The sequence below is a fragment of the Petromyzon marinus genome, chromosome 74 (assembly GCF_048934315.1).
Source record: "Petromyzon marinus isolate PM22_M1 ecotype Great Lakes invasive population chromosome 74, UKy_Petmar_22M1.pri1.0, whole genome shotgun sequence".
In the NCBI taxonomy this organism is placed as follows: Eukaryota; Metazoa; Chordata; class Hyperoartia; order Petromyzontiformes; family Petromyzontidae; genus Petromyzon; species Petromyzon marinus.
The window spans coordinates 8,432,137-8,458,152 of NC_133740.1; the positions used below are offsets into that span (position 1 = coordinate 8,432,137).

The window sequence follows — 26,016 nt, forward strand, 5'->3', positions numbered from 1 at the left end:
TCACCACTCACTGATACACTCACCACTCACTGATACACTCACCACTCATCACTCACTGATACACTCACCACTCATCACTCACTGATACACTACTCACCACTCACTGATACACTACTCACCACTCATCACTCACTGATACACTCACCACTCGTCACTCACTGATACACTCACCACTCACTGATACACTCACCACTCATCACTCACTGATACACTACTCACCACTCATCACTCACTGATACACTACTCATCACTCACTGTTACACTCACCACTCACCACTCACTGATACACTCACCACTCACCACTCACTGATACACTACTCACCACTCACTGATACACTCACCACTCATCACTCACTGATACACTCACCACTCATCACTCACTGATACACTCACCACTCATCACTCACTGATACACTACTCACCACTCACTGATACACTACTCACCACTCATCACTCACTGATACACTCACCACTCACCACTCACTGATACACTCACCACTCACTGATACACTCACCACTCATCACTCACTGATACACTCACCACTCACTGATACACTCACCACTCACTGATACACTCACCACTCACTGTTACACTCACCACTCACCACTCACTGATACACTCACCACTCACTGATACACTACTCACCACTCACTGATACACTCACCACTCACTGATACACTACTACACTCACCACTCACTGATACACTACTCACCACTCACTGATACACTCACCACTCACTGATACACTCACCACTCACCGATACACTCACCACTCACTGATACACTCACCACTCACCGATACACTCACCACTCACTGATACACTCACCACTCACCACTCACTGATACACTCACCACTCACTGATACACTCACCACTCATCACTCACTGATACACTCACCACTCATCACTCACTGATACACTATTCACCACTCACTGATACACTACTCACCACTCATCACTCACTGATACACTCACCACTCGTCACTCACTGATACACTCACCACTCACTGATACACTCACCACTCATCACTCACTGATACACTACTCACCACTCATCACTCACTGATACACTACTCACCACTCATCACTCACTGTTACACTCACCACTCACCACTCACTGATACACTCACCACTCACCACTCACTGATACACTACTCACCACTCACTGATACACTCACCACTCATCACTCACTGATACACTCACCACTCATCACTCACTGATACACTCACCACTCATCACTCACTGATACACTACTCACCACTCACTGATACACTACTCACCACTCATCACTCACTGATACACTCACCACTCACCACTCACTGATACACTCACCACTCACTGATACACTCACCACTCATCACTCACTGATACACTCACCACTCACTGATACACTCACCACTCACTGATACACTCACCACTCACTGTTACACTCACCACTCACCACTCACTGATACACTCACCACTCACTGATACACTACTCACCACTCACTGATACACTACTCACCACTCACTGATACACTCACCACTCATCACTCACTGATACACTCACCACGCATCACTCACTGATACACTCACCACTCATCACTCACTGATACACTACTCACCACTCACTGATACACTACTCACCACTCATCACTCACTGATACACTCACCACTCACCACTCACTGATACACTCACCACTCATCACTCACTGATACACTCACCACTCACCACTCACTGATACACTCACCACTCACTGATACACTCACCACTCATCACTCACTGATACACTCACCACTCACTGATACACTCACCACTCACTGATACACTCACCACTCACTGTTACACTCACCACTCACCACTCACTGATACACTCACCACTCACTGATACACTACTCACCACTCACTGATACACTCACCACTCACCGATACACTCACCACTCACTGATACACTCACCACTCACTGATACACTACTCACCACTCACTGATACACCACTCACCGATACACTCACCACTCACCTATACACTCACCACTCACTGATACACTACTCACCACTCACTGATACACTCACCACTCATCACTCACTGATACACTCACCACTCATCACTCACTGATACACTCACCACTCATCACTCACTGATACACTACTCACCACTCACTGATACACTACTCACCACTCATCACTCACTGATACACTCACCACTCACCACTCACTGATACACTCACCACTCATCACTCACTGATACACTCACCACTCACTGATACACTCACCACTCACTGATACACTCACCACTCACCACTCACTGATCCACTCACCACTCACTGATACACTCACCACTCACCACTCACTGATACACTCACCACTCATCACTCACTGATACACTCACCACTCACTGATACACTCACCACTCATCACTCACTGATACACTACTCACCACTCATCACTCACCACTCACTGATACACTACTCACCACTCACTGATACACTCATCACTCACTGATACACTCACCACTCACTGATACACTCACCACTCATCACTCACTGATACACTACTCACCACTGATCACTCACCACTCACTGATACACTACTCACCACTCACTGATACACTCACCACTCATCACTCACTGTTAAACTCACCACTCATCACTCACTGATACACTACTACACTCACTGATACACTCACCACTCGTCACTCACTGTTACACTCACCACTCACTGATACACTCACCACTCATCACTCACTGATACACTACTACACTCACTGATACACTACTACACCCCATCACTCACTGATACACTCACCACTCACCACTCACTGATACACTCACCACTCATCACTCACTGTTACACTCACCACTCACTGATACACTCACCACTCACTGTTGCACTCACCACTCATCACTCACTGATACACTACTCACCACTCATCACTCACTGATACACTCACCACTCGCTGATACATTACTCATCACTCACTGATACACTACTACACTCACTGATACACTCACCACTCACTGATACACTACTCATCACTCACTGATACACTCACCACTCACTGATACACTACTCACCACTCACTGATACACTTCTCACCACTCACTGATACACTCACCACTCACCACTCACTGATACACTCACCACTCACCACTCACTGATACACTCACCACTCACTGATATACTACTCACCACTCACTGATACACTACTCACCACTCACTGATACACTCACCATTCACTGATACACTCACCACTCATCACTCACTGATACACTCACCACTCATCACTCACTGATACACTCACCACTCATCACTCACTGATACACTCACCACTCATCACTCACTGATACACTACTACACTCACTGATACACTACTCACCACTCACTGATACACTCACCACTCGTCACTCACTGTTACACTCACCACTCATCACTCACTGATACACTCACCACTCATCACTCACTGATACACTACTACACTCACTGATACACTACTCACCACTCACTGATACACTCACCACTCGTCACTCACTGTTACACTCACCACTCATCACTCACTGATACACTACTCATCACTTACTGATACACTACTCACCACTCGTCACTCACTGATACACTACTCATCACTCACTGATACACTCACCACTCGTCACTCACTGATACACTCACCACTCATCACTCACTGTTACACTCACCAATCATCACTCACTGATACACTACTACACTCACTGATACACTACTCACCACTCGTCACTCACTGATACACTCACCACTCATCACTCACTGATACACTACTACACTCACTGATACACTACTACACTCACTGATACACTCACCACTCATCACTCACTGTTACACTCATCACTCACTGATACACTACTACACTCACTGATACACTCACCACTCGTCACTCACTGTTACACTCACCACTCACTGATACACTACTCACCACTCACTGATACACTACTCACCACTCACTGATACACTCACCACTCACTGATACACTACTACACTCACTGATACACTCACCACTCATCACTCACTGATACACTACTCACCACTCACTGATACACTCACCACTCACTGATACACTACTCACTGATACACTACTCACCACTCACTGATACACTACTCACTGATACACTACACTCACCACTCACTGATACACTCACCAATCATCACTCACTGATACACTACTCACCACTCGCTGATACACTCACCACTCGCTGATACATTACTCACCACTCACTGATACACTACTCACCACTCACTGATACACTCACCACTCACTGATACACTACTCACCACTCACTGATACACTCACCACTCACTGATACACTACTCACCACTCACTGATACACTACTCACCACTCACTGATACACTACTCACCACTCACTGATACACTACTCACCACTCACTGATACACTCACCACTCACCACTCACTGATACACTCACCACTCACCACGCACTGATACACTCACCACTCACTGATACACTACTCACCACTCACTGATACACTCACCACTCACTAATACACTACTCACCACTCACTGATACACTACTCACCACTCACTGATACACTACTCACCACTCACTGATACACCACTCACCGATACACTCACCACTCACCGATACACTCACCACTCACTGATACACTCACCACTCACTGATACACTCACCACTCACCACTCACTGATACACTCACCACTCACTGATACACTCACCACTCACTGATACACTACTCACCACTCACTGATACACTACTCACCACTCACTGATACACTCACCACTCACCACTCACTGATACACTCACCACTCACCACTCACTGATACACTCACCACTCACTGATACACTCACCACTCACTGATACACTCACCACTCACTGATACACTCACCACTCACCACTCACTGATACACTCACCACTCACTGATACACTCACCACTCACTGATACACTCACCACTCACCGATACACTCACCATTCACCACTCACTGATACAATCAACACTCACTGATTCACTCACCACTCACTGATACACTCACCACTCACCACTCACTGATACACTCACCACTCACCGCTCACCGACACACTCACCACTCACCGATACACTCACCACTCACCGATACACTCACCACTCACCGATACACTCACCACTCACCACTAACCGATACACTCACCACTCACTGATACACTCACCACTCACTGATACACTCACCACTCATCGATACACTCACCACTCACTGATACATTCACCACTCACCGATACACTCACCACTCATCACTCACCAATTCACTCACCACTCACCGATACACTCACCACTCACTGATACACTCACCACTCTCAGATACACTCACCACTCACCGATACACTCACCACTCACCGATACACTCACCACTCACCGATACACTCACCACTCACCACTCACTGATACACTCACCACTCACTGATACACTACTCACCACTCACTGATACACTCACCACTCACTGATACACTACTCACCACTCACTGATACACTACTCACCACTCACTGATACACCACTCACCGATACACTCACCACTCACCGATACACTCACCACTCACTGATACACTCACCACTCACTGATACACTCACCACTCACCACTCACTGATACACTCACCACTCACTGATACACTCACCACTCACTGATACACTACTCACCACTCACTGATACACTACTCACCAATCACTGATACACTCACCACTCACCACTCACTGATACACTCACCACTCACCACTCACTGATACACTCACCACTCACTGATACACTCACCACTCACTGATACACTCACCACTCACTGATACACTCACCACTCACCAATACACTCACCATTCACCACTCACTGATACAATCAACACTCACTGATTCACTCACCACTCACTGATACACTCACCACTCACTGATACACTCACCACTCACCACTCACTGATACACTCACCACTCACCGCTCACCGACACACTCTCCACTCACCGATACACTCACCACTCACCGATATACTCACCACTCACCGATACACTCACCACTAACCGATACACTCACCACTCACTGATACACTCACCACTCATCGATACACTCACCACTCACTGATACATTCACCACTCACCGATACACTCACCACTCATCACTCACCAATACACTCACCGATACACTCACCACTCACTGATACACTCACCACTCACAGATACACTCACCACTCACCGATACACTCACCACTCACCGATACACTCACCACTCACCGATACACTCACCAATCACCACTCACCGATACACTCACCACTCACTGATGCACTCACCACTCACCAATATACTCACCACTCACTGACACACTCACCAATCACCACTTACAGATACACTCACCACTCACCGATACACTCACCACTCACCGATAGACTCACCCCTCACCACTCACTGATACACTCACCACTCACCGATACACTCACCACTCACTGATACACTACTCACCACTCACTGATACACTCACCACTCACTGATACACTACTCACCACTCACTGATACACTACTCACCACTCACTGATACACTCACCACTCACCGATACACTCACCACTCACTGATACACTCACCACTCACAGATACACTACTCACCACTCACTGATACACCACTCACCGATACACTCACCACTCACCTATACACTCACCACTCACTGATACACTACTCACCACTCACTGATACACTCACCACTCACTGATACACTCACCACTCCCTGATACACTCACCACTCACTGATACACTCACCACTCACTGATACACTCACCACTCGCTGATACACTACTCACCACTCACTGACACACTCACCACTTACCGATACACTCACCACTCACCGATACACTCACCACTCACCGATACACTTACCACTCACCGATACCCTCACCACTCACCGATACACTCACCACTCACTGATACACTCACCACTCACTGATACACTCACCACTCAACGATACACTCACCACTCACTGATACACTCACCACTCACTGATACACTCACCGCTCACTGACACACTCACCACTCACCACTCACCGATACACTCACCACTCACCGGAACACTCACCACTCACCGATACACTCACAGATACACTCACCACTCAGCGATACACTTACTACTCACCGATAGACTCACCACTCACCACTCACCGATACACTCACCACTAACCGATACACTCACCACTCACTGATACACTCACCACTCATCGATACACTCACCACTCACTGATACATTCACCACTCACCGATACACTCACCACTCATCACTCACCAATACACTCACCGATACACTCACCACTCACTGATACACTCACCACTCACAGATACACTCACCACTCACCGATACACTCACCACTCACCGATACACTCACCACTCACCGATACACTCACCAATCACCACTCACCGATACACTCACCACTCACTGATGCACTCACCACTCACCAATATACTCACCACTCACTGACACACTCACCAATCACCACTTACAGATACACTCACCACTCACCGATACACTCACCACTCACCGATAGACTCACCCCTCACCACTCACTGATACACTCACCACTCACCGATACACTCACCACTCACTGATACACTACTCACCACTCACTGATACACTCACCACTCACTGATACACTACTCACCACTCACTGATACACTACTCACCACTCACTGATACACTCACCACTCACCGATACACTCACCACTCACTGATACACTCACCACTCACTGATACACTACTCACCACTCACTGATACACCACTCACCGATACACTCACCACTCACCTATACACTCAACACTCACTGATACACTACTCACCACTCACTGATACACTCACCACTCACTGATACACTCACCACTCCCTGATACACTCACCACTCTCTGATACACTCACCACTCACTGATACACTCACCACTCGCTGATACACTACTCACCACTCACTGACACACTCACCACTTACCGATACACTCACCACTCACCGATACACTCACCACTCACCGATACACTTACCACTCACCGATACCCTCACCACTCACCGATACACTCACCACTCACTGATACACTCACCACTCACTGATACACTCACCACTCAACGATACACTCACCACTCACTGATACACTCACCACTCACTGATACACTCACCACTCACTGACACACTCACCACTCACCGATACACTCACCACTCACTGATACACTCACCACTCACCACTCACCGATACACTCACAGATACACTCACCACTCAGCGATACACTTACTACTCACCGATAGACTCACCACTCACCACTCACCGATACACTCACCACTCACTGATACACTCACAACTCACCACTCATTGATACACTCACCACTCACCGATACACTCACCACTCACCGATACACTCACCACTCACCGATACACTCACCACTCACCACTCACTGACACACTCACCACTCACTGATACACTCACCACTCTCCACTCACAGGTACACTCACCACTCACTGATACACTCACCACTCACAGATACACTCACCACTCACTGAAACACTCACCGATACACTCACCACTCACGGATACACTCACCACTCACAGATACACTCACCACTCACCGATATACTCACCACTCACCGATACACTCACCACTCACCGATGCACTCACCACTCACTGATACACTCACCACTCACCGATACACTCACCACTCACTGATACACTCACCACTCGTTGATACACTCACCACTCACCGATACCCTCACCACTCACCGATACCCTCACCACTCACCGATACACTCACCACTCACCAATACCCTCACCACTCACCGATACACTCACCACTCACCGATACCCTCACCACTCACCGATTCACTCACCACTCACTGATACACTCACCACTCACCGATACCCTCACCACTCACTGATACACTCACCACTCACCGATACACTCACCAATCACCACTCACCGATACACTCACCACTCACTGATGCACTCACCACTCACCAATATACTCACCACTCACTGACACACTCACCAATCACCACTTACAGATACACTCACCACTCACCGATACACTCACCACTCACCGATAGACTCACCCCTCACCACTCACTGATACACTCACCACTCACCACTCACCGATACACTCACCACTCACTGATACACTACTCACCACTCACTGATACACTCACCACTCACTGATACACTACTCACCACTCACTGATACACTACTCACCACTCACTGATACACTCACCACTCACCGATACACTCACCACTCACTGATACACTCACCACTCACTGATACACTACTCACCACTCACTGATACACCACTCACCGATACACTCACCACTCACCTATACACTCACCACTCACTGATACACTACTCACCACTCACTGATACACTCACCACTCACTGATACACTCACCACTCCCTGATACACTCACCACTCACTGATACACTCACTGATACACTCACCACTCGCTGATACACTACTCACCACTCACTGACACACTCACCACTTACCGATACACTCACCACTCACCGATTTACTCACCACTCACCGATACACTTACCACTCACCGATACCCTCACCACTCACCGATACACTCACCACTCACTGATACACTCACCACTCAACGATACACTCACCACTCACTGATACACTCACCACTCACTGATACACTCACCACTCACTGACACACTCACCACTCACCGATACACTCACCACTCACCGGAACACTCACCACTCACCACTCACCGATACACTCACAGATACACTCACCACTCAGCGATACACTTACTACTCACCGATAGACTCACCACTCACCACTCACCGATACACTCACCACTCACTGATACACTCACAACTCACCACTCATTGATACACTCACCACTCACCGATACACTCACCACTCACCGATACACTCACCACTCACCGATACACTCACCACTCACCACTCACTGACACACTCACCACTCACTGATACACTCACCACTCTCCACTCACAGGTACACTCACCACTCACTGATACACTCACCACTCACAGATACACTCACCACTCACTGAAACACTCACCGATACACTCACCACTCACGGATACACTCACCACTCACAGATACACTCACCACTCACCGATATACTCACCACTCACCGATACACTCACCACTCACCGATGCACTCACCACTCACTGATACACTCACCACTCACCGATACACTCACCACTCACTGATACACTCACCACTCATTGATACACTCACCACTCACCGATACCCTCACCACTCACCGATACCCTCACCACTCACCGATACACTCACCACTCACCGATACCCTCACCACTCACCGATACACTCACCACTCACCGATACCCTCACCACTCACCGATTCACTCACCATTCACTGATACACTCACCACTCACCGATACCCTCACCACTCACTGATACACTCACCACTCACCGATACCCTCACCACTCACCAATCCACTCACCACTCACCGATACACTCACCACTCACCGATGCACTCACCACTCACCGATACACTCACCACTCACTGATGCACTCACCACTCACCAATATACTCACCACTCACTGACACACTCACCAATCACCACTTACAGATACACTCACCACTCACCGATACACTCACCACTCACCGATAGACTCACCCCTCACCACTCACTGATACACTCACCACTCACCACTCACCGATACACTCACCACTCACTGATACACTACTCACCACTCACTGATACACTCACCACTCACTGATACACTACTCACCACTCACTGATACACTACTCACCACTCACTGATACACTCACCACTCACCGATACACTCACCACTCACTGATACACTCACCACTCACTGATACACTACTCACCACTCACTGATACACCACTCACCGATACACTCACCACTCACCTATACACTCACCACTCACTGATACACTACTCACCACTCACTGATACACTCACCACTCACTGATACACTCACCACTCCCTGATACACTCACCACTCACTGATACACTCACTGATACACTCACCACTCGCTGATACACTACTCACCACTCACTGACACACTCACCACTTACCGATACACTCACCACTCACCGATTTACTCACCACTCACCGATACACTTACCACTCACCGATACCCTCACCACTCACCGATACACTCACCACTCACTGATACACTCACCACTCACTGATACACTCACCACTCAACGATACACTCACCACTCACTGATACACTCACCACTCACTGATACACTCACCACTCACTGACACACTCACCACTCACCGATACACTCACCACTCACCGGAACACTCACCACTCACCACTCACCGATACACTCACAGATACACTCACCACTCAGCGATACACTTACTACTCACCGATAGACTCACCACTCACCACTCACCGATACACTCACCACTCACTGATACACTCACAACTCACCACTCATTGATACACTCACCACTCACCGATACACTCACCACTCACCGATACACTCACCACTCACCGATACACTCACCACTCACCACTCACTGACACACTCACCACTCACTGATACACTCACCACTCTCCACTCACAGGTACACTCACCACTCACTGATACACTCACCACTCACAGATACACTCACCACTCACTGAAACACTCACCGATACACTCACCACTCACGGATACACTCACCACTCACAGATACACTCACCACTCACCGATATACTCACCACTCACCGATACACTCACCACTCACCGATGCACTCACCACTCACTGATACACTCACCACTCACCGATACACTCACCACTCACTGATACACTCACCACTCATTGATACACTCACCACTCACCGATACCCTCACCACTCACCGATACCCTCACCACTCACCGATACACTCACCACTCACCGATACCCTCACCACTCACCGATACACTCACCACTCACCGATACCCTCACCACTCACCGATTCACTCACCATTCACTGATACACTCACCACTCACCGATACCCTCACCACTCACTGATACACTCACCACTCACCGATACCCTCACCACTCACCAATCCACTCACCACTCACCGATACACTCACCACTCACCGATGCACTCACCACTCACTGATACACTCACCACTCACTGATACACTCACCACTCACCGATACACTCACCACTCACTGATACACTCACCACTCACCGATACACTCACCACTCACCGATACACTCACCACTCACTGATACACTCACCACTCACCGATACCCTCACCACTCACTGATACACTCACCACTCACCGATACCCTCACCACTCACCAATCCACTCACCACTCACCGATACACTCACCACTCACCGATGCACTCACCACTCACTGATACACTCACCACTCACTGATACACTCACCACTCACCGATACACTCACCACTCACTGATACACTCACCACTCACCGATACACTCACCACTCACCGATACACTCACCACTCACTGATACACTCACTACTCACAGATACACTACTCACTGATACACTCACCACTCACTGATACACTCACCACTCACCACTCACCGATACACTCACCACTCACTGATACACTCACCACTCATTGATACACTCACCACTCACCGATACCCTCACCACTCACCGATACCCTCACCACTCACCGATACACTCACCACTCACCGATACCCTCACCACTCACCGATACACTCACCACTCACCGATACCCTCACCACTCACCGATTCACTCACCACTCACTGATACACTCACCACTCACCGATACCCTCACCACTCACTGATACACTCACCACTCACCGATACCCTCACCACTCACCAATCCACTCACCACTCACCGATACACTCACCACTCACCGATGCACTCACCACTCACTGATACACTCACCACTCACTGATACACTCACCACTCACCGATACACTCACCACTCACTGATACACTCACCACTCACCGATACACTCACCACTCACCGATACACTCACCACTCACTGATACACTCACCACTCACCGATACCCTCACCACTCACTGATAGACTCACCACTCACCGATACCCTCACCACTCACCAATCCACTCACCACTCACCGATACACTCACCACTCACCGATGCACTCACCACTCACTGATACACTCACCACTCACTGATACACTCACCACTCACCGATACACTCACCACTCACTGATACACTCACCACTCACCGATACACTCACCACTCACCGATACACTCACCACTCACTGATACACTCACTACTCACAGATATACTACTCACTGATACACTCACCACTCACTGATACACTCACCACTCACTGATACACTCACCACTCACCACTCACCGATACACTCACCACTCACCCTCTGCGCTCACCCATTCACTGCTCGCCCATTCACTGCTCACCCATTCACTAATTTTCTTACCACGTGGCCCCTACTGGACAGCTGCAAGTAGAAGAGCTTCCTAGCTCATCGGATTTCTCCTGAAGTCAAAAATAGCCCCCACCCCCCACTCCAATTAGTGGGGAGTGACCTCCTCTCTGTTGTTGTTGTTTACGTTGCTTTAGTTGTTGTTGTTGTCGAGGTTTTTGTTGACGCTGTTGTTGATGATGTTGTCGTTGACGTTGTGGTCGTTGTTGACGTTGTTATTGTTGCTAAGTTGTCGTTGAAGTTGTTGACGTTGTCGTTGTTGTTGCCGTTTGATATTGTTATTGTTGTTGTTATTGTTGTTGTTGACGTTGTTGTTGATGTTGTTGTTGACGTTGTTGTTGTTGTTGTTGTCTGTGGCTGTGGCGGTGGCGTTGCAGGTTGGATGCAGGGCGTGCGCCTGGCGGACGACATTGTTGTTGTTGACGTTGTTGTTGATGTTGTCGTTAATGTTGTTATTGTTGTTGTTGACGTTGTCGTTGTTGTTAACGTTGTTGTTGATGGCTGTGGTTGTGGCGGTGGTGGTGGTGCAGGCTGGATGCAGGGCGTGCGCCTGGCAGACGACATTGTTGTTGTTGTTGACGTTGTTGTTGATGTTGTTGATGTTGTTGATGTCTGTGGTTGTGGTTGCGGTGGTGGCGTTGCAGGCTGGATGCAGGGCGTACGCCTGGCGGACGATATTGTTGTTGTTGACGTTGTTGTTATTGTTGTTGTTGACGTTGTTGTTGATGTCTGTGGCGTTGCAGGCTGGATGCAGGGCGTGCGCCTGGCGGACGACATTGTTGTTGTTGACGTTGTTGTTGTTGTTGCACTGTCCTTGAATTTGATCGGTCTACACCCGAGACAGCTTTTCTTAGAGCCTAGTCTCCATTGGTGTTGGACCAGAAGACGCCAAAAGGCGTACAACTCAAAAACAGCGCACTATCAGAGTATTGAGGGCTCGGGGTGAGCATTAACATTATGAGACCTCCTTTGCCAGAAACAAGATATAGGAATAGGTTTTACCCTTTTAACTGGCACAAAAACTGACACCTTTATTCAAGGCATCGTGTTTGCAATGACCACAACACAGGCAGTCAAAATGCAAACAAAAAAGACAACTCTGATAATAATATGCACTGTCCTTGAATTTGATTGGTCCACACCCGAGACAGCTTTTCTTAGAGCCTAGTCTCCATTGGTGTTGGACCAGAAGACGCCAGTTAAAAGGGTAAAACCTATTCCTATATCTTTTTTCTGGCAAAGGAGGTCTCATAATGTTGACGTTGTTGTTGATGTCTGTGGCGTTGCAGGCTGGATGCAGGGCGTGCGCCTGGCGGACGACATTGTTGTTGTTGACGTTGTTGTTGTTGTTGTCGTTAATGTTGTTGTTATTGTTGTTGTCGTTGTTGTTAACGTTGTTGTTGATGTCTGTGGTTGTGGCGGTGGTGGCGTTGCAGGCTGGATGCAGGGCGTGCGCCTGGTGGACGACATTGTTGTTGTTGTTGTTGACGTTGTTGTTGTTGATGCCTGTGGCGTTGCAGGCTGGATGCAGGGCGTGCGCCTGGCGGACGACATTGTTGTTGTTGTTGACGTTGTTGTTGTTGACGTTGTTGATGCCTGTGGCGTTGCAGGCTGGATGCAGGGCGTGCGCCTGGCGGACGACATTGTTGTTGTTGTTGTTGACGTTGTTGTTGTTGTTGTTGACGTTGTTGTTGACGTTGTTGTTGTTGTTGACGTTGTTGTTGATGCCTGTGGCGTTGCAGGCTGGATGCAGGGCGTGCGCCTGGCGGACGACATTGTTGTTATTGTTGTTGTTGACGTTGTTGTTGTTGTTGTTGACGTTGTTGTTGACGTTGTCGTTGTTGTTAACGTTGTTGTTGATGTCTGTGGTTGTGGTTGCGGTGGTGGCGTTGCAGGCTGGATGCAGGGCGTGCGCCTGGCGGACGACGTTGTTGTTGATGTTGTTGTAGTTGTTGACGTTGTTGTTGACGTTGTTGACGTTGTTGTTGTTGACGTTGTCGTTGTTAACGTTGTTGTTGTTGATGCCTGTGGCGGTGCAGGCTGGATGCAGGGCGTGCGCCTGGCGGACGACATTGTTGTTGTTGTTGACGTTGTTGTTATTGTTGTTGTTGTTGACGTTGTTGTTATTGTTGTTATTGTTGTTGTTGTTGATGCCTGTGGCGTTGCAGGCTGGATGCAGGGCGTGCGCCTGGCGGACGACATTGTTGTTGTTGTTGACGTTGTTGTTGTTGTTGTTGATGCCTGTGGCGTTGCAGGCTGGATGCAGGGCGTGCGCCTGGCGGACGACGTTGTTGTTGACTTTGTTGTTGACGTTGTTGTTGTTGTTGATGCCTGTGGCGTTGCAGGCTGGATGCAGGGCGTGCGCCTGGCGGACGACATTGTTGTTGTTGATGTTGTTGTAGTTGTTGTTGACGTTGTTGTTGTTATTGTTGTTGTTGACGTTGTTGTTGTTGATGCCTGTGGCGGTGCAGGCTGGATGCAGGGCGTGCGCCTGGCGGACGACATTGTTGTTGACGTTGTTGTTATTGTTGTTATTGTTGTTGACGTTGTTGATGTCTGTGGCGTTGCAGGCTGGATGCAGGGCGTGCGCCTGGCGGACGACCAGCGTGGATGGTTCCCGGCGTCCTACGTGGAGGAGATCACCAACTACCACGTGCGGGCACGCAACCTGCGCGAGCGCTTCCGCGTCTTGTGTGCCGCTCAGCGCCTGCAGGACGGGGGGGCCTGCGCCGGGCCCCCGCCGGGGGTCCCGTGATGGGGGGAAGGGGGGGGGGGGCGCGGGGTAACGATATGGAGGGTGGTGGGGAAGGCCAAAATCTCCCAAACTGTGACCTCCTCTCTGACCTCTGACCTCCTCTATGATCTCTGACCTCCTCTCTAACCTTCTCTCTGATCTCTGACCTCTCTGACCTCTGACCTCCTCTCTGACCTCTCTGATCTCTGACCTCTCTGATCTCTGACCTCCTCTCTGCCCTCCTCTCTGACCTCTGCCCTCCTCTCTGACCTCTGACCTCCTCTCTGACCTCCTCTCTGACCTCTGACCTCCTCTCTGACCTCCTTTCTAACATTCTCTCTGATCTGACCTCCTCTCTGACCTCCTCTCTGACCTCTGACCTCCTCTCTGCCCTCCTATCTGACCTCCTCTCTGACCTCTGACCTCTCTGATCTCTGACCTCCTCTCTGATCTCTCTAACCTTCTCTCTGACCTCTCTGCCCTCCTCTCTGACCTCTGACCTCTCTAACCTTTTTTCTGATCTGACCTCCTCTCTGACCTCTCTGATCTCTGACCTCTGCCCTCCTCTCTGACTTCTGACCTCCTCTCTGACCGTCTCTCTCCTCTCTGACCTCCTCTCTGCCCTCCTCTCTGACCTCTGACCTCCTCTCTAACCTTCTCTCTGATCTGACCTCCTCCCTGACCTCCTCTCTGATCTCTGACCTCTCTAACCTTCTCTCTTATCTCTGACCTCTCTGACCTTCTCTCTGATCTCTGACCTCCTCTCTGACCTCTGACCTCCTCTCTGACCTCCTCTCTGATCTTTGACCTCCTCTCTGCCCTCCTCTCTGACCTCTGACCTCCTCTCTGCCCTCCTCTCTGACCTCTGACCTCCTCTCTAACCTTCTCTCTGATCTCTGACCTCCTCTCGGACCTCCTCTCTGACCTCCTCTCTGCCCTCCTCTCTGACCTCCTCTTTCACCTCTCTGATCTCTGACCTCCTCTATGACCTCCTCTCTGACCTCTGACCTACTCTCTGACCTCTCTGACCTCCCTTATGACCTCTCTGACTTCTCCTCTCCGACCGACCCTGTGGCGTTGGCCACTTGGGACGAACGTGCTGCTTGCAAAACAAAGACACAGGTTCCCCCGTTGTAGCCTCGACAGGCTTTTGGGGCAAGTGCTGTTAGCAAGCGGCAGCGCCTATGAAGACAAAGATCCCCCGTGTAGCCTCACGATACTTTTGGGGGCAAGTGCTGTTCACAAGGAGCAGCGCCTATGAAGACAAAGATCCCCCGTATCGCCTTGAGACTTTTGGGGCAAGTGTTGCGAGCGAGCAGCAGTGCCTATGAAGACGAAGATCCCCCGTGTAGCCTCACGAGACTTTTGGGGGCAAGTGCTGTTCACAAGGAGCAGCGCCTATGAAGACAAAGATCCCCCGTGTCGCCTCGAGACTTTTGGGGCAAGTGTTGTGAGCGAGCGGCAGCGCCTTGTGAAGGCGAAGATCCCCCGTGTAGCCTCACGAGACTTTTGGGGGCAAGTGCTGTTCACAAGGAGCAGCGCCTATGAAGACAAAGATCCCCCGTGTCGCCTTGAGACTTTTGGGGCAAGTGTTGCGAGCGAGCAGCAGTGCCTATGAAGACGAAGATCCCCCGTGTAGCCTCACGAGACTTTTGGGGGCAAGTGTTGTGAGCGAGCAGCAGCGCCCATGAAGATAAAGATCCCCCGTGTAGCCTCACGAGACTTTTGGGGGCAAGTGTTGTGAGCGAGCGGCAGCGCCTTGTGAAGGCAAAGATCCCCCGTGTAGCCTCACGAGACTTTTGGGGGCAAGTGCTGTTAGCGAGCGGCAGCACTTATGAAGACGAAGATCCCCCGTGTAGCCTCACGAGACTTTTGGGGGCAAGTGTTGTTAGCGAGCGGCAGCGCCTATGAAAATAAAGATCCCCCGTGTAGCCTCGAGACTTTTGGGGGCAAGTGTTGTGAGCGGGCGGCAGCGCCTATGAAGATAAAGATCCCCCGTGTAGCCTCACGAGACTTTTAGGGGCAAGTGTTGTGAGCGAGCAGCAGCGCCCATGAAGATAAAGATTCCCCGTGTAGCCTCACGAGACTTTTGGGGGCAAGTGTTGTGAGCGAGCGGCAGCGCCTATGAAGACAAAGATCTCCCGGGTAGCCTCGAGGGACTTTTGGGGGCAAGTGTTGTTAGTGGGCGGCAGCGCCTGTGAAGACGAAGATCCCCCGTGTAGCCTCACGAGACTTTTGGGGGCAAGTGTTGTTAGCGAGCGGCAGCGCCTATGAAGATAAAGATTCCCCGTGTAGCCTCACGAGACTTTTGGGAGCAAGTGTTGTGAGCGAGCGGCAGCGCCTTGTGAAGGCAAAGATCCCCCGTGTAGCCTCACGATACTTTTGGGGGCAAGTGCTGTTCACGAACGGCAGCGCCTTGTGAAGGCCGGCATGGCGGGCCCGGCCGCCTTTGTGCTGATGTTTACACGTTTACACACACACACACCACGACAGTGTTAAGGCTGAGTCGACCTAGGGGACTGGTTCGGATATCGCCGGGCCACCGATGTTGGCCGCACGTGCCTCCTAGCCGGTGACATCATGGAGGAAGTCGCCTGTGACGTCACAGAGGAAGTCGCCTGTGGCGTCACACAGGAAGTCGCCTGTGACGTCACGCAGGAAGTCGCCTGTGACGTCATAGAGGAAGTCGCGTGCATTGACGACATCCCATCATCATCTCTGTCGACAGCAGCATCATCACCACCACTGTCATCGCTATTTGCACCACCATCACCACCACCATCACCACCATCATCATCACCACCACCATCATCACCACCACCATCATCATCAACAACAACCGCCATTCACCACTAAGTGGCGGTGACGTCACCACGATGCTTGTGCCAGACTATGTGCACCCTGAGGCCACGTGAAGTGTCGAACGCCCGCTGGCAGGAGGTCACAGGGCAGACCCAGGTGCCAGGGGTCGACTGACTGAGATGACTGGCTGATGCACCACTTGTGCCCCCTACTGTGCCAACCTGCTGTGCTTTAGCCACCCGGCGCTCCGCTCGTTGTTGTGAGCGTCGCTCCTCCGCCCTCCGTTGTTGTTGGAGGGCGACTACCTCCAACTGCCCAGTAGCGTCCTTCACGAGCCTCCTCCACAGAGGCCGATCTTGACACCGCTGGTACCAGTCATTGGCAAGTCCACTCAACTCCACGTCCTCCTGTACCACATCACTCCATCTCTTCTCTAGCCCGTGCCGCGCCCATTTAGCCCCCTCAATCCGGCCTAACAAAAGCTGTTTCGGCATGCGGTGGCTGGGCATGCGGGCTACATGACCCAGCCATCGCAGCCTTGCCTGCCGGAGGAGCTCACCGATGGGACCTTGCCCAGATCTTTCAAAGATTTGTGAGCTCCTCACACAATCCAGTCTGGTTAAACCCAGGATGGATCGTAGGCAGGCCAGCCTAAATGTTTCTAACCGGCGAAGATGTTCCATTAGGGGGGTCCACGTTTCGCAAGCGTAGAGAAGGGAGGGAATGAGCGTGGCCGAGAAGACCTGAAACTTAGTGCGGAGCGACAGACCAGGTAGCTTCCAGACAGCGTTACGCAACCGATGAAAAGATATTGCCGCTCGACTGATTCGGAGTGAGACCTCTGCTGTTAAACTGGAGCCGGTCATAAGCACACTGCCCAGGTATGGGAAACTCTCCACTCGCTCCACAACTGCCCCATCACCGATTGGGAGTTGTGGGGGTGGAGTGTCCGATGGTACAAAATACCCAGGCAGGTGCTTAGTTTTGGTGGGGCTGATGGTAAGGCCCCACCTCTTAGTGGCACGCTCCAGTCTCAGCAGCAGCGTCTCCAACTCCTCCTCTGAATGAGCAGCTATTACCAAATCATCAGCATACATAACGTGGTTGAGCAATAGGGAGCCATCCCTTGACCGCACCCGGGCATCGATCAGCCTCCCATTATATCTGTACCATATGGAGATTCCCCCAGTACAGCTATTGAAGGCTTCACGAACTACATGGTCAAAATAGATGTTAAATAATGTGGGAGCCAGAGGACATCCCTGTCGCACCCCAAGGTGTACAGGGAATGGCTCTGACTCCCGGCCACGTAGTTTTACCCGGGCCCGCTCACCATCATGAAGGTCCTTAATGATCGTGAGCAGAGGGTCAGGTACTCCAAAAGCACGAAGAACAACCCAGAGCCCAGGCCTACTGATGGTATCATAGGCCTTGACCAAGTCAATAAAGCAGAGATGTAGGTCTTGTTGGAATTCCCTACACCTCTGCTGTAGCAGACGGACAGAAAATATGGCATCTGTGCAGGACCGCCCTTTCCTGAAACCGCATTGGGGCTCCGCAAGCCTCTCCTCAGCGTGCCTGGCAAGGCGATGTTGAATAATCCTTGCCTGGACCTTTCCCGGCACACTGAGGAGTGAGATGCCCCTGTAGTTGTTACAGTCTGTGTGGTCCCCCTTGTTAAAAAGGGGGACCACCAGGGCATCCTTCCAATCCTGCGGAACCCGTCCAGTGGTCCAGACTTGTTATGATGTCATATAGGGCAGTCTGTGCACAAACGCCACCCTCCCTCAGCATTTCGCTTGGGAGATCATCTCTGCCTGCTGCCTTTCCTGGTCTCAGACTCCGGATCGCCTTCAGTACTTCCTCAACAGATGGCACCTCAGCCAGCCACTCACAGGGGGTGACTTCCAATATTTGAGGCACCGCAGCCTCAACAGGGTCATCCTCACTTTGTGCCACGATGTTTTCCTGGCTGAGGGATTTTCCCTCACCCAGGACCTCACAGAAATGCTCAGCAAATCTGCAAACCTGTTCCTGGGGCTCGGAGATTGGATCACCGTTTTTTCCCCTAATGATGGTAATAGGTGTGGCGCTGCAGGTTACTTTTTTGATGGAGTTAAATAGAGATTTGTGATCACGGGCCACTGAGGCAGACTCCATCTCCTCAGCAACCCGCGACCACCACCCATCCTTGCGGCGCCTCACGGCTCTCCGAACCTTCTAGCGAAGGCTGCGGTAAGCCTCCTCATTCTCTGACTTGGGATTCTGTAGCCGGTGACAGTGGGCCTGTCGCTTTTTCTCAACCATCCTGAACACCTCTGTCAGCCAGGGTCTCTGGGGAGGTCTAGACCGCGTACCCAAAGCAGCCATTGCAGCTGCATGAGTCACAGTCCTAAACCTCGCCCATTTACCCTCGACATCAGGAGTAGGAGACGATTCCAATCCCAGCCGCAAGCGATGATGAAATTCTCGCTTGCAACTTTCATCAGATAACTGAGACCAGGCCACTTTAGGTTGGAAAGGGGTCCTGGGTGTACACCCACCACCGGAGTGGAAGAATGGCAGGCACATCTTACAGATGACTAGACGATGGTCAGAGGGCAGATCAGCTCCATGGTAGGTCCTGATGTCAAGAACATGGGCTCGCATCCGCTGGTCCGTCACTATGTAGTCCAGCAGATGTTCTTGCTTGGACCCGGCATGCATCCATGATGTTGTGTGGATGCGCCGATGCCGGAACAGCGTGTTGGTAATTACAAGCCCATGGGCTGCACACAAATCTAGCAGCCTCCTACCGTTGTTATTGAGCTGATCTGGCCCATGCCCTCCAATCACTCTAGACCAGGTGCCAGCATCATGACCAATTCGGGCATTGAAGTCACCCAACATGATGACTCTATCCCGAGGGGCCACTTTAGCCAGCACCTGTGACAGGAGGTCATAGAAGGCATCTGACTCATCGGCTTTGCCTGCATCCCTCCACGGATGTTAATCTTCGGTGGGGGCATAAGTAACCACGACCACCATTCCTTGCCTCCGGTTGATGGGAAGGCGAGCCCAAAGTAACCTGGGGCTTACAGCTTCCCACACCTCACCGCCACGCTCCCACGCCCCCTTCATTATTTTGTTCAAAAGAAGAGCCACACCCTGTTGTTTGGCAGTCTGCTGCCCCGAGTAGAGGACTGTCCACCCCTCATGGTGGCAGGAGCCAGAACCGGTCCACCGGACCTCCTGAATGCCACATAGATCCAGGCGGGCGATACCGGTCCAGCTCCCGACAGAGGAGTGGCAGCCTCTCCTCCGCAGTGAGCGTTTGAACATTCCACGTGGCCACCCGTAGTGATTTTTCGTTGTTCCTGGAGGAGCCCCGAGGGTAGATATTCAATCTCCTGGCTCCGCCAATTGGGGTTTGGCCAGGAGACGTCATAGACGCCTGGCCCTCCGGGGCCTCCGGCACAAGCTTATTAGTTATATACTTAATTCGCGTTTTAGTGGTAATTAATTGAAGGTGGAGGGGTTACCAGCCCCTCGCACCCGTCCAAAGCCCCCGTTTAGCCTCTGTGGTGGACACAGATGCCATGAGGGGAGGAGCCAATCGAAATTGGACCTCCCCCCACAGCACTGTCCACGACAGAGTTGCCGTCTGGCACCGCGAGGAGGTAGGGGGTTGTTTTGCCGGACACCATCATCATCACCACCATCACCACCACCATCACCACCATTATCACCATCATCACCACCATCATCACCACCACCACCATCACCACCATCACCACCACCATCACCACCACCATCATCACCACCATCATCACCATCACCACCACCATCATCACCACCACCATCATCACCACCATTATCACCACCACCATCATCACCACCACCATCATCACCACCACCACCATCATCACCACCACCATCACCATCATCACCACCACCATCACCACCACCACCATCACCACCATCATCACCACCACCATCGCCACCACCACCATCACCACCATCACCACCACCACCATCACCACCATCACCACCACCATCATCATCACCACCACCATCACCACCATCATCACCACCATCACCACCACCACCACCACCATCACCGCACAAGGATGAACTTTCATCGTCCCAGCTCAGTCGCGTTGCTTCACGTCGCGGACGATTCACAGCCCCCTCCCTCTATCCACTGCTGGATGCAGGCCTCCTCCTCCTCCTACCGCCTTCCCCACGCTGCTCCTGCGGGGGAGGGGTGGCGTTTGACCATACTTCACCACTCTGGTGAAGGGAACCGGGCGGGTAGCATCCGTGGTCCGTTGTCGGGGCGCACCGGGCGTCGCTTTGCCCTCGGTGTGCCAACCACTGCACCACCGCTCCTCGCCAACCCACTCTTTTATACATTTCATATATGCAGACTGTATACTCACACACACACACAGCCACGTGCAGTATATACAACGCGGTCATATTTGACGGTGTGTGCCGTTGAATGAAAGCGACCTTTTGTTGTTACGGCAAATTTGACGTTAATAAAATATTTGTGTTTTCAGTTTTTTTATTGATTAGAATTGGGGGGGGGGGGGGGTTTCCACAATTATTTCTGCGAGGTTGTTGTTGAAGTGGCCCAGGAGATGGCAGCAGCACCCAGCAACACCCAGCAACACCCAGCACCACACAGCAACACCCAGCAACACCCACCAGCACCACCCAGCAGCACCCAGCAACACCACCCAGCAACACCACCCAGCAACACCCAGCACCACCCAGCACCACCCACCAGCACCACCCAGCAACACCCAGCACCACCCACCAGCACCACCCAGCACCACCCAGCACCACCCAGCAACACCCACCAGCACCACCCAGCAACACCACCCAGCAACACCACCCAGTAACACCCAGCAGCACCACCCAGCAACACCCAGCAGCAACACTCAGCAGCAACACCCAGCAACACCCAGCAACACCCGGCACCTACAGCTCCCCCTGGGTGTTGCTGGGTGGTGCCGGGTGTTGCTGGGTGGTGCTGGGTGGTGCCGGGTGTTGCTGGGTGGTGCTGGGTGGTGCCGGGTGTTGCCGGGTGGTGCTGGGTGGTGCTGGGTGTTGCTGGGTGCTGCTGGGTGTTGCTGGGTGGGGTCCACAGAGAGGTTTGGTCCGCCCGCGTGGATCTGGCCGGCTCGCGGATCGCTGAATCCATCTACGTGGAGATTTCTATTGGCACACAACTCCCCGCGGTGTCTCTCTCTCTCTCATCATCATCAGGGTGGCTATGAGATGTTCACTACCTCGCCTGGTGTACAGGAGGTCGTGGAGTCGATCTCGACCCTGACGCCTGCTGTGTATTTGAAGTTTGCGGTCTCTCTCTCTCTCTCATCATCATCAAGGTGGCTATGAGATGTTGACTACCTCGCCTGGTGTACAGGAGGTCGTGGGTTCCATCCCGACCCTGACGCCTGCTGCTGCTGCTGCTGTAGATTTGGAGTTCGCGGCTCTCCCCAGCCCGTGGTGACGTGAATTTTTCATCCGAGTCCTCCGGTTTCCAGCCCCCCCCTCCCTCCTCCACATTTACACACCAAAAAAAACCACGTGCGTTTAAAAGCACGTGGCTGCCTACCCACGTGACCATAAGCCACTTGGGCCATCAATTTCGCGGTGGCCGAGGGTCGCTTCTGACGAAGCGCTGCGGCGTAGCTCAGCGGGGCCCTCAACCGGTCAAATATGAAATTTGAAACTCTTCGGTTCTTTGGGGTAAAGTCATCTCGTGGGTAGAAAAATAATAACGGATCACGGCGCTTCGATCGCAACGCAAGCGACCGTCATCAGGCGAAACAAACACAGCAGGAGGAGCTGCTGACGTAGGAGAAAGAGCTTGGTTTAACACGTAGGCTTTCGCGACCAATATTATTCATAATAAAGGTTTTTGGGTTAGATCGCGTTTATTTATAAATGTGTCGTAACCCTCCACCACCCGACACGGCCAATCAGCAAAAAAAAAAGGTGTCACGTTCACAAAAGACAAATAATTCACTACTTTAGCCCACCGGTGTGTTGAAGAGTTAATCCACATTTACAGTTTGAGTACGACGTTTCGCTGGTAAATACATCCAGCATCACCAAGCAATTCGCCAGAATGGTAAAGCCCTCGCTTGCTCCCGGTTTTTATATAGAGCAGCAGGGTGACGTCATCACTTAACTCATATCAGGTGCATTGATTAGAGGCGGAGGGGGGGGTATTGTAATTATATAATCGATTAGTAATCAGTCATTGGTTATGATTAGTAATGAGTTGTAGATTAGTAATTCTTTAAATGTGATGTGTATTATTTAATAATACGCTTCCAGGCCGCACTAAGCCGGTAGCTGTCAGAGCGATTAAAGTTATTCTTGTTCCTCTCAATTTCAATGGATTCTCTAATTAGTCTTTGCCAGTAATAATTCGTTTTACACACCACTGCAACATTGTCAAAATCAATTGAGTGTCCTTGTTGATATGCATGTTCTGCCACTGCCGACAGTTGTGTTTGAGATAATTTAATATTTCTCTGATGTTCTTTTAGTCTTACGCTGATGCAACACAAGCAATCGTCATCAGGTGGGACAACCACAGCAAGAAAAAAAATGCCCATTGTCCCACCTGATGACGATTGCTTGTGTTGCGATGGAAAAGTCGTGATCTATAAATTTTCTCTCTAAGTGAGAAAGAGCTTGTTGCGGCGGCAGCAGCTGTTTCTCCGACGTCAGCAGTTCTCCTGCTGCATTTGTTTCGCCTGATCACGGTTCATTCATGATTTGAAGCTTTCGAGACTGCAGGAATCCATACTCTTTGGTACTTTCGGTAAAGTCATCACGTGGGTAGAAAAATAATAGATCCCGACGTTTCGATCGCAGCGCAAGCGAACGTCATCAGGCGAAACAAACACGGCAGGAGGAGCTGCTGACGTAGGACCAAAGGGCTTGTTGCAACGCAAGCAATCGTCATCAGGTGGGAGGACAACCACGGCAAGGAAAGAAACTGCCGAAGTAAGCTTGACTCGAAAACGTTCGCGTCACCGCAGGAGCTCGCCATCCTCT

The 26,016-nt window shown here is 51.0% G+C and overlaps 1 protein-coding gene and 1 long non-coding RNA gene across 5 annotated transcripts in view; one reads left to right on the plus strand and one right to left on the minus strand.

Annotated features, from left to right (window-relative positions):
* The window catches only part of LOC116958228 (ephexin-1-like), a 51,694-nt gene extending 35,523 nt beyond the window's left edge, over nucleotides 1-16,171 (plus strand). Inside the window, exon 11 of one of the 2 annotated variants that reach the window (XM_076056073.1) lies at nucleotides 15,986-16,171. In XM_076056073.1, coding sequence (XP_075912188.1) covers nucleotides 15,986-16,170 — 185 coding nt within the window. In that variant the 3' untranslated portion in view covers nucleotide 16,171. Of the gene's footprint in view, nucleotides 1-14,158; nucleotides 15,160-15,985 lie in introns of those variants that run through there. The other variant, XM_076056072.1, reaches the window with a different exon arrangement.
* A 74-nt stretch (nucleotides 16,172-16,245) lies between these two features.
* Nucleotides 16,246-17,216, minus strand: LOC142907076 (uncharacterized). 3 transcript variants are annotated; one of them, XR_012930761.1, is made up of 5 exons: nucleotides 17,111-17,209; nucleotides 16,852-17,031; nucleotides 16,761-16,794; nucleotides 16,361-16,649; nucleotides 16,278-16,288 (listed from the first exon to the last, which is right to left on the minus strand). It is a non-coding gene; the product is annotated as an uncharacterized LOC142907076 (long non-coding RNA). The 3 variants fall into 3 exon arrangements; XR_012930760.1 differs by having other exon boundaries at nucleotides 16,246-16,649; nucleotides 16,852-16,938; nucleotides 17,063-17,216; XR_012930759.1 differs by having other exon boundaries at nucleotides 16,247-16,649.
* Between the last annotated feature and the right edge of the window lie 8,800 nt (nucleotides 17,217-26,016).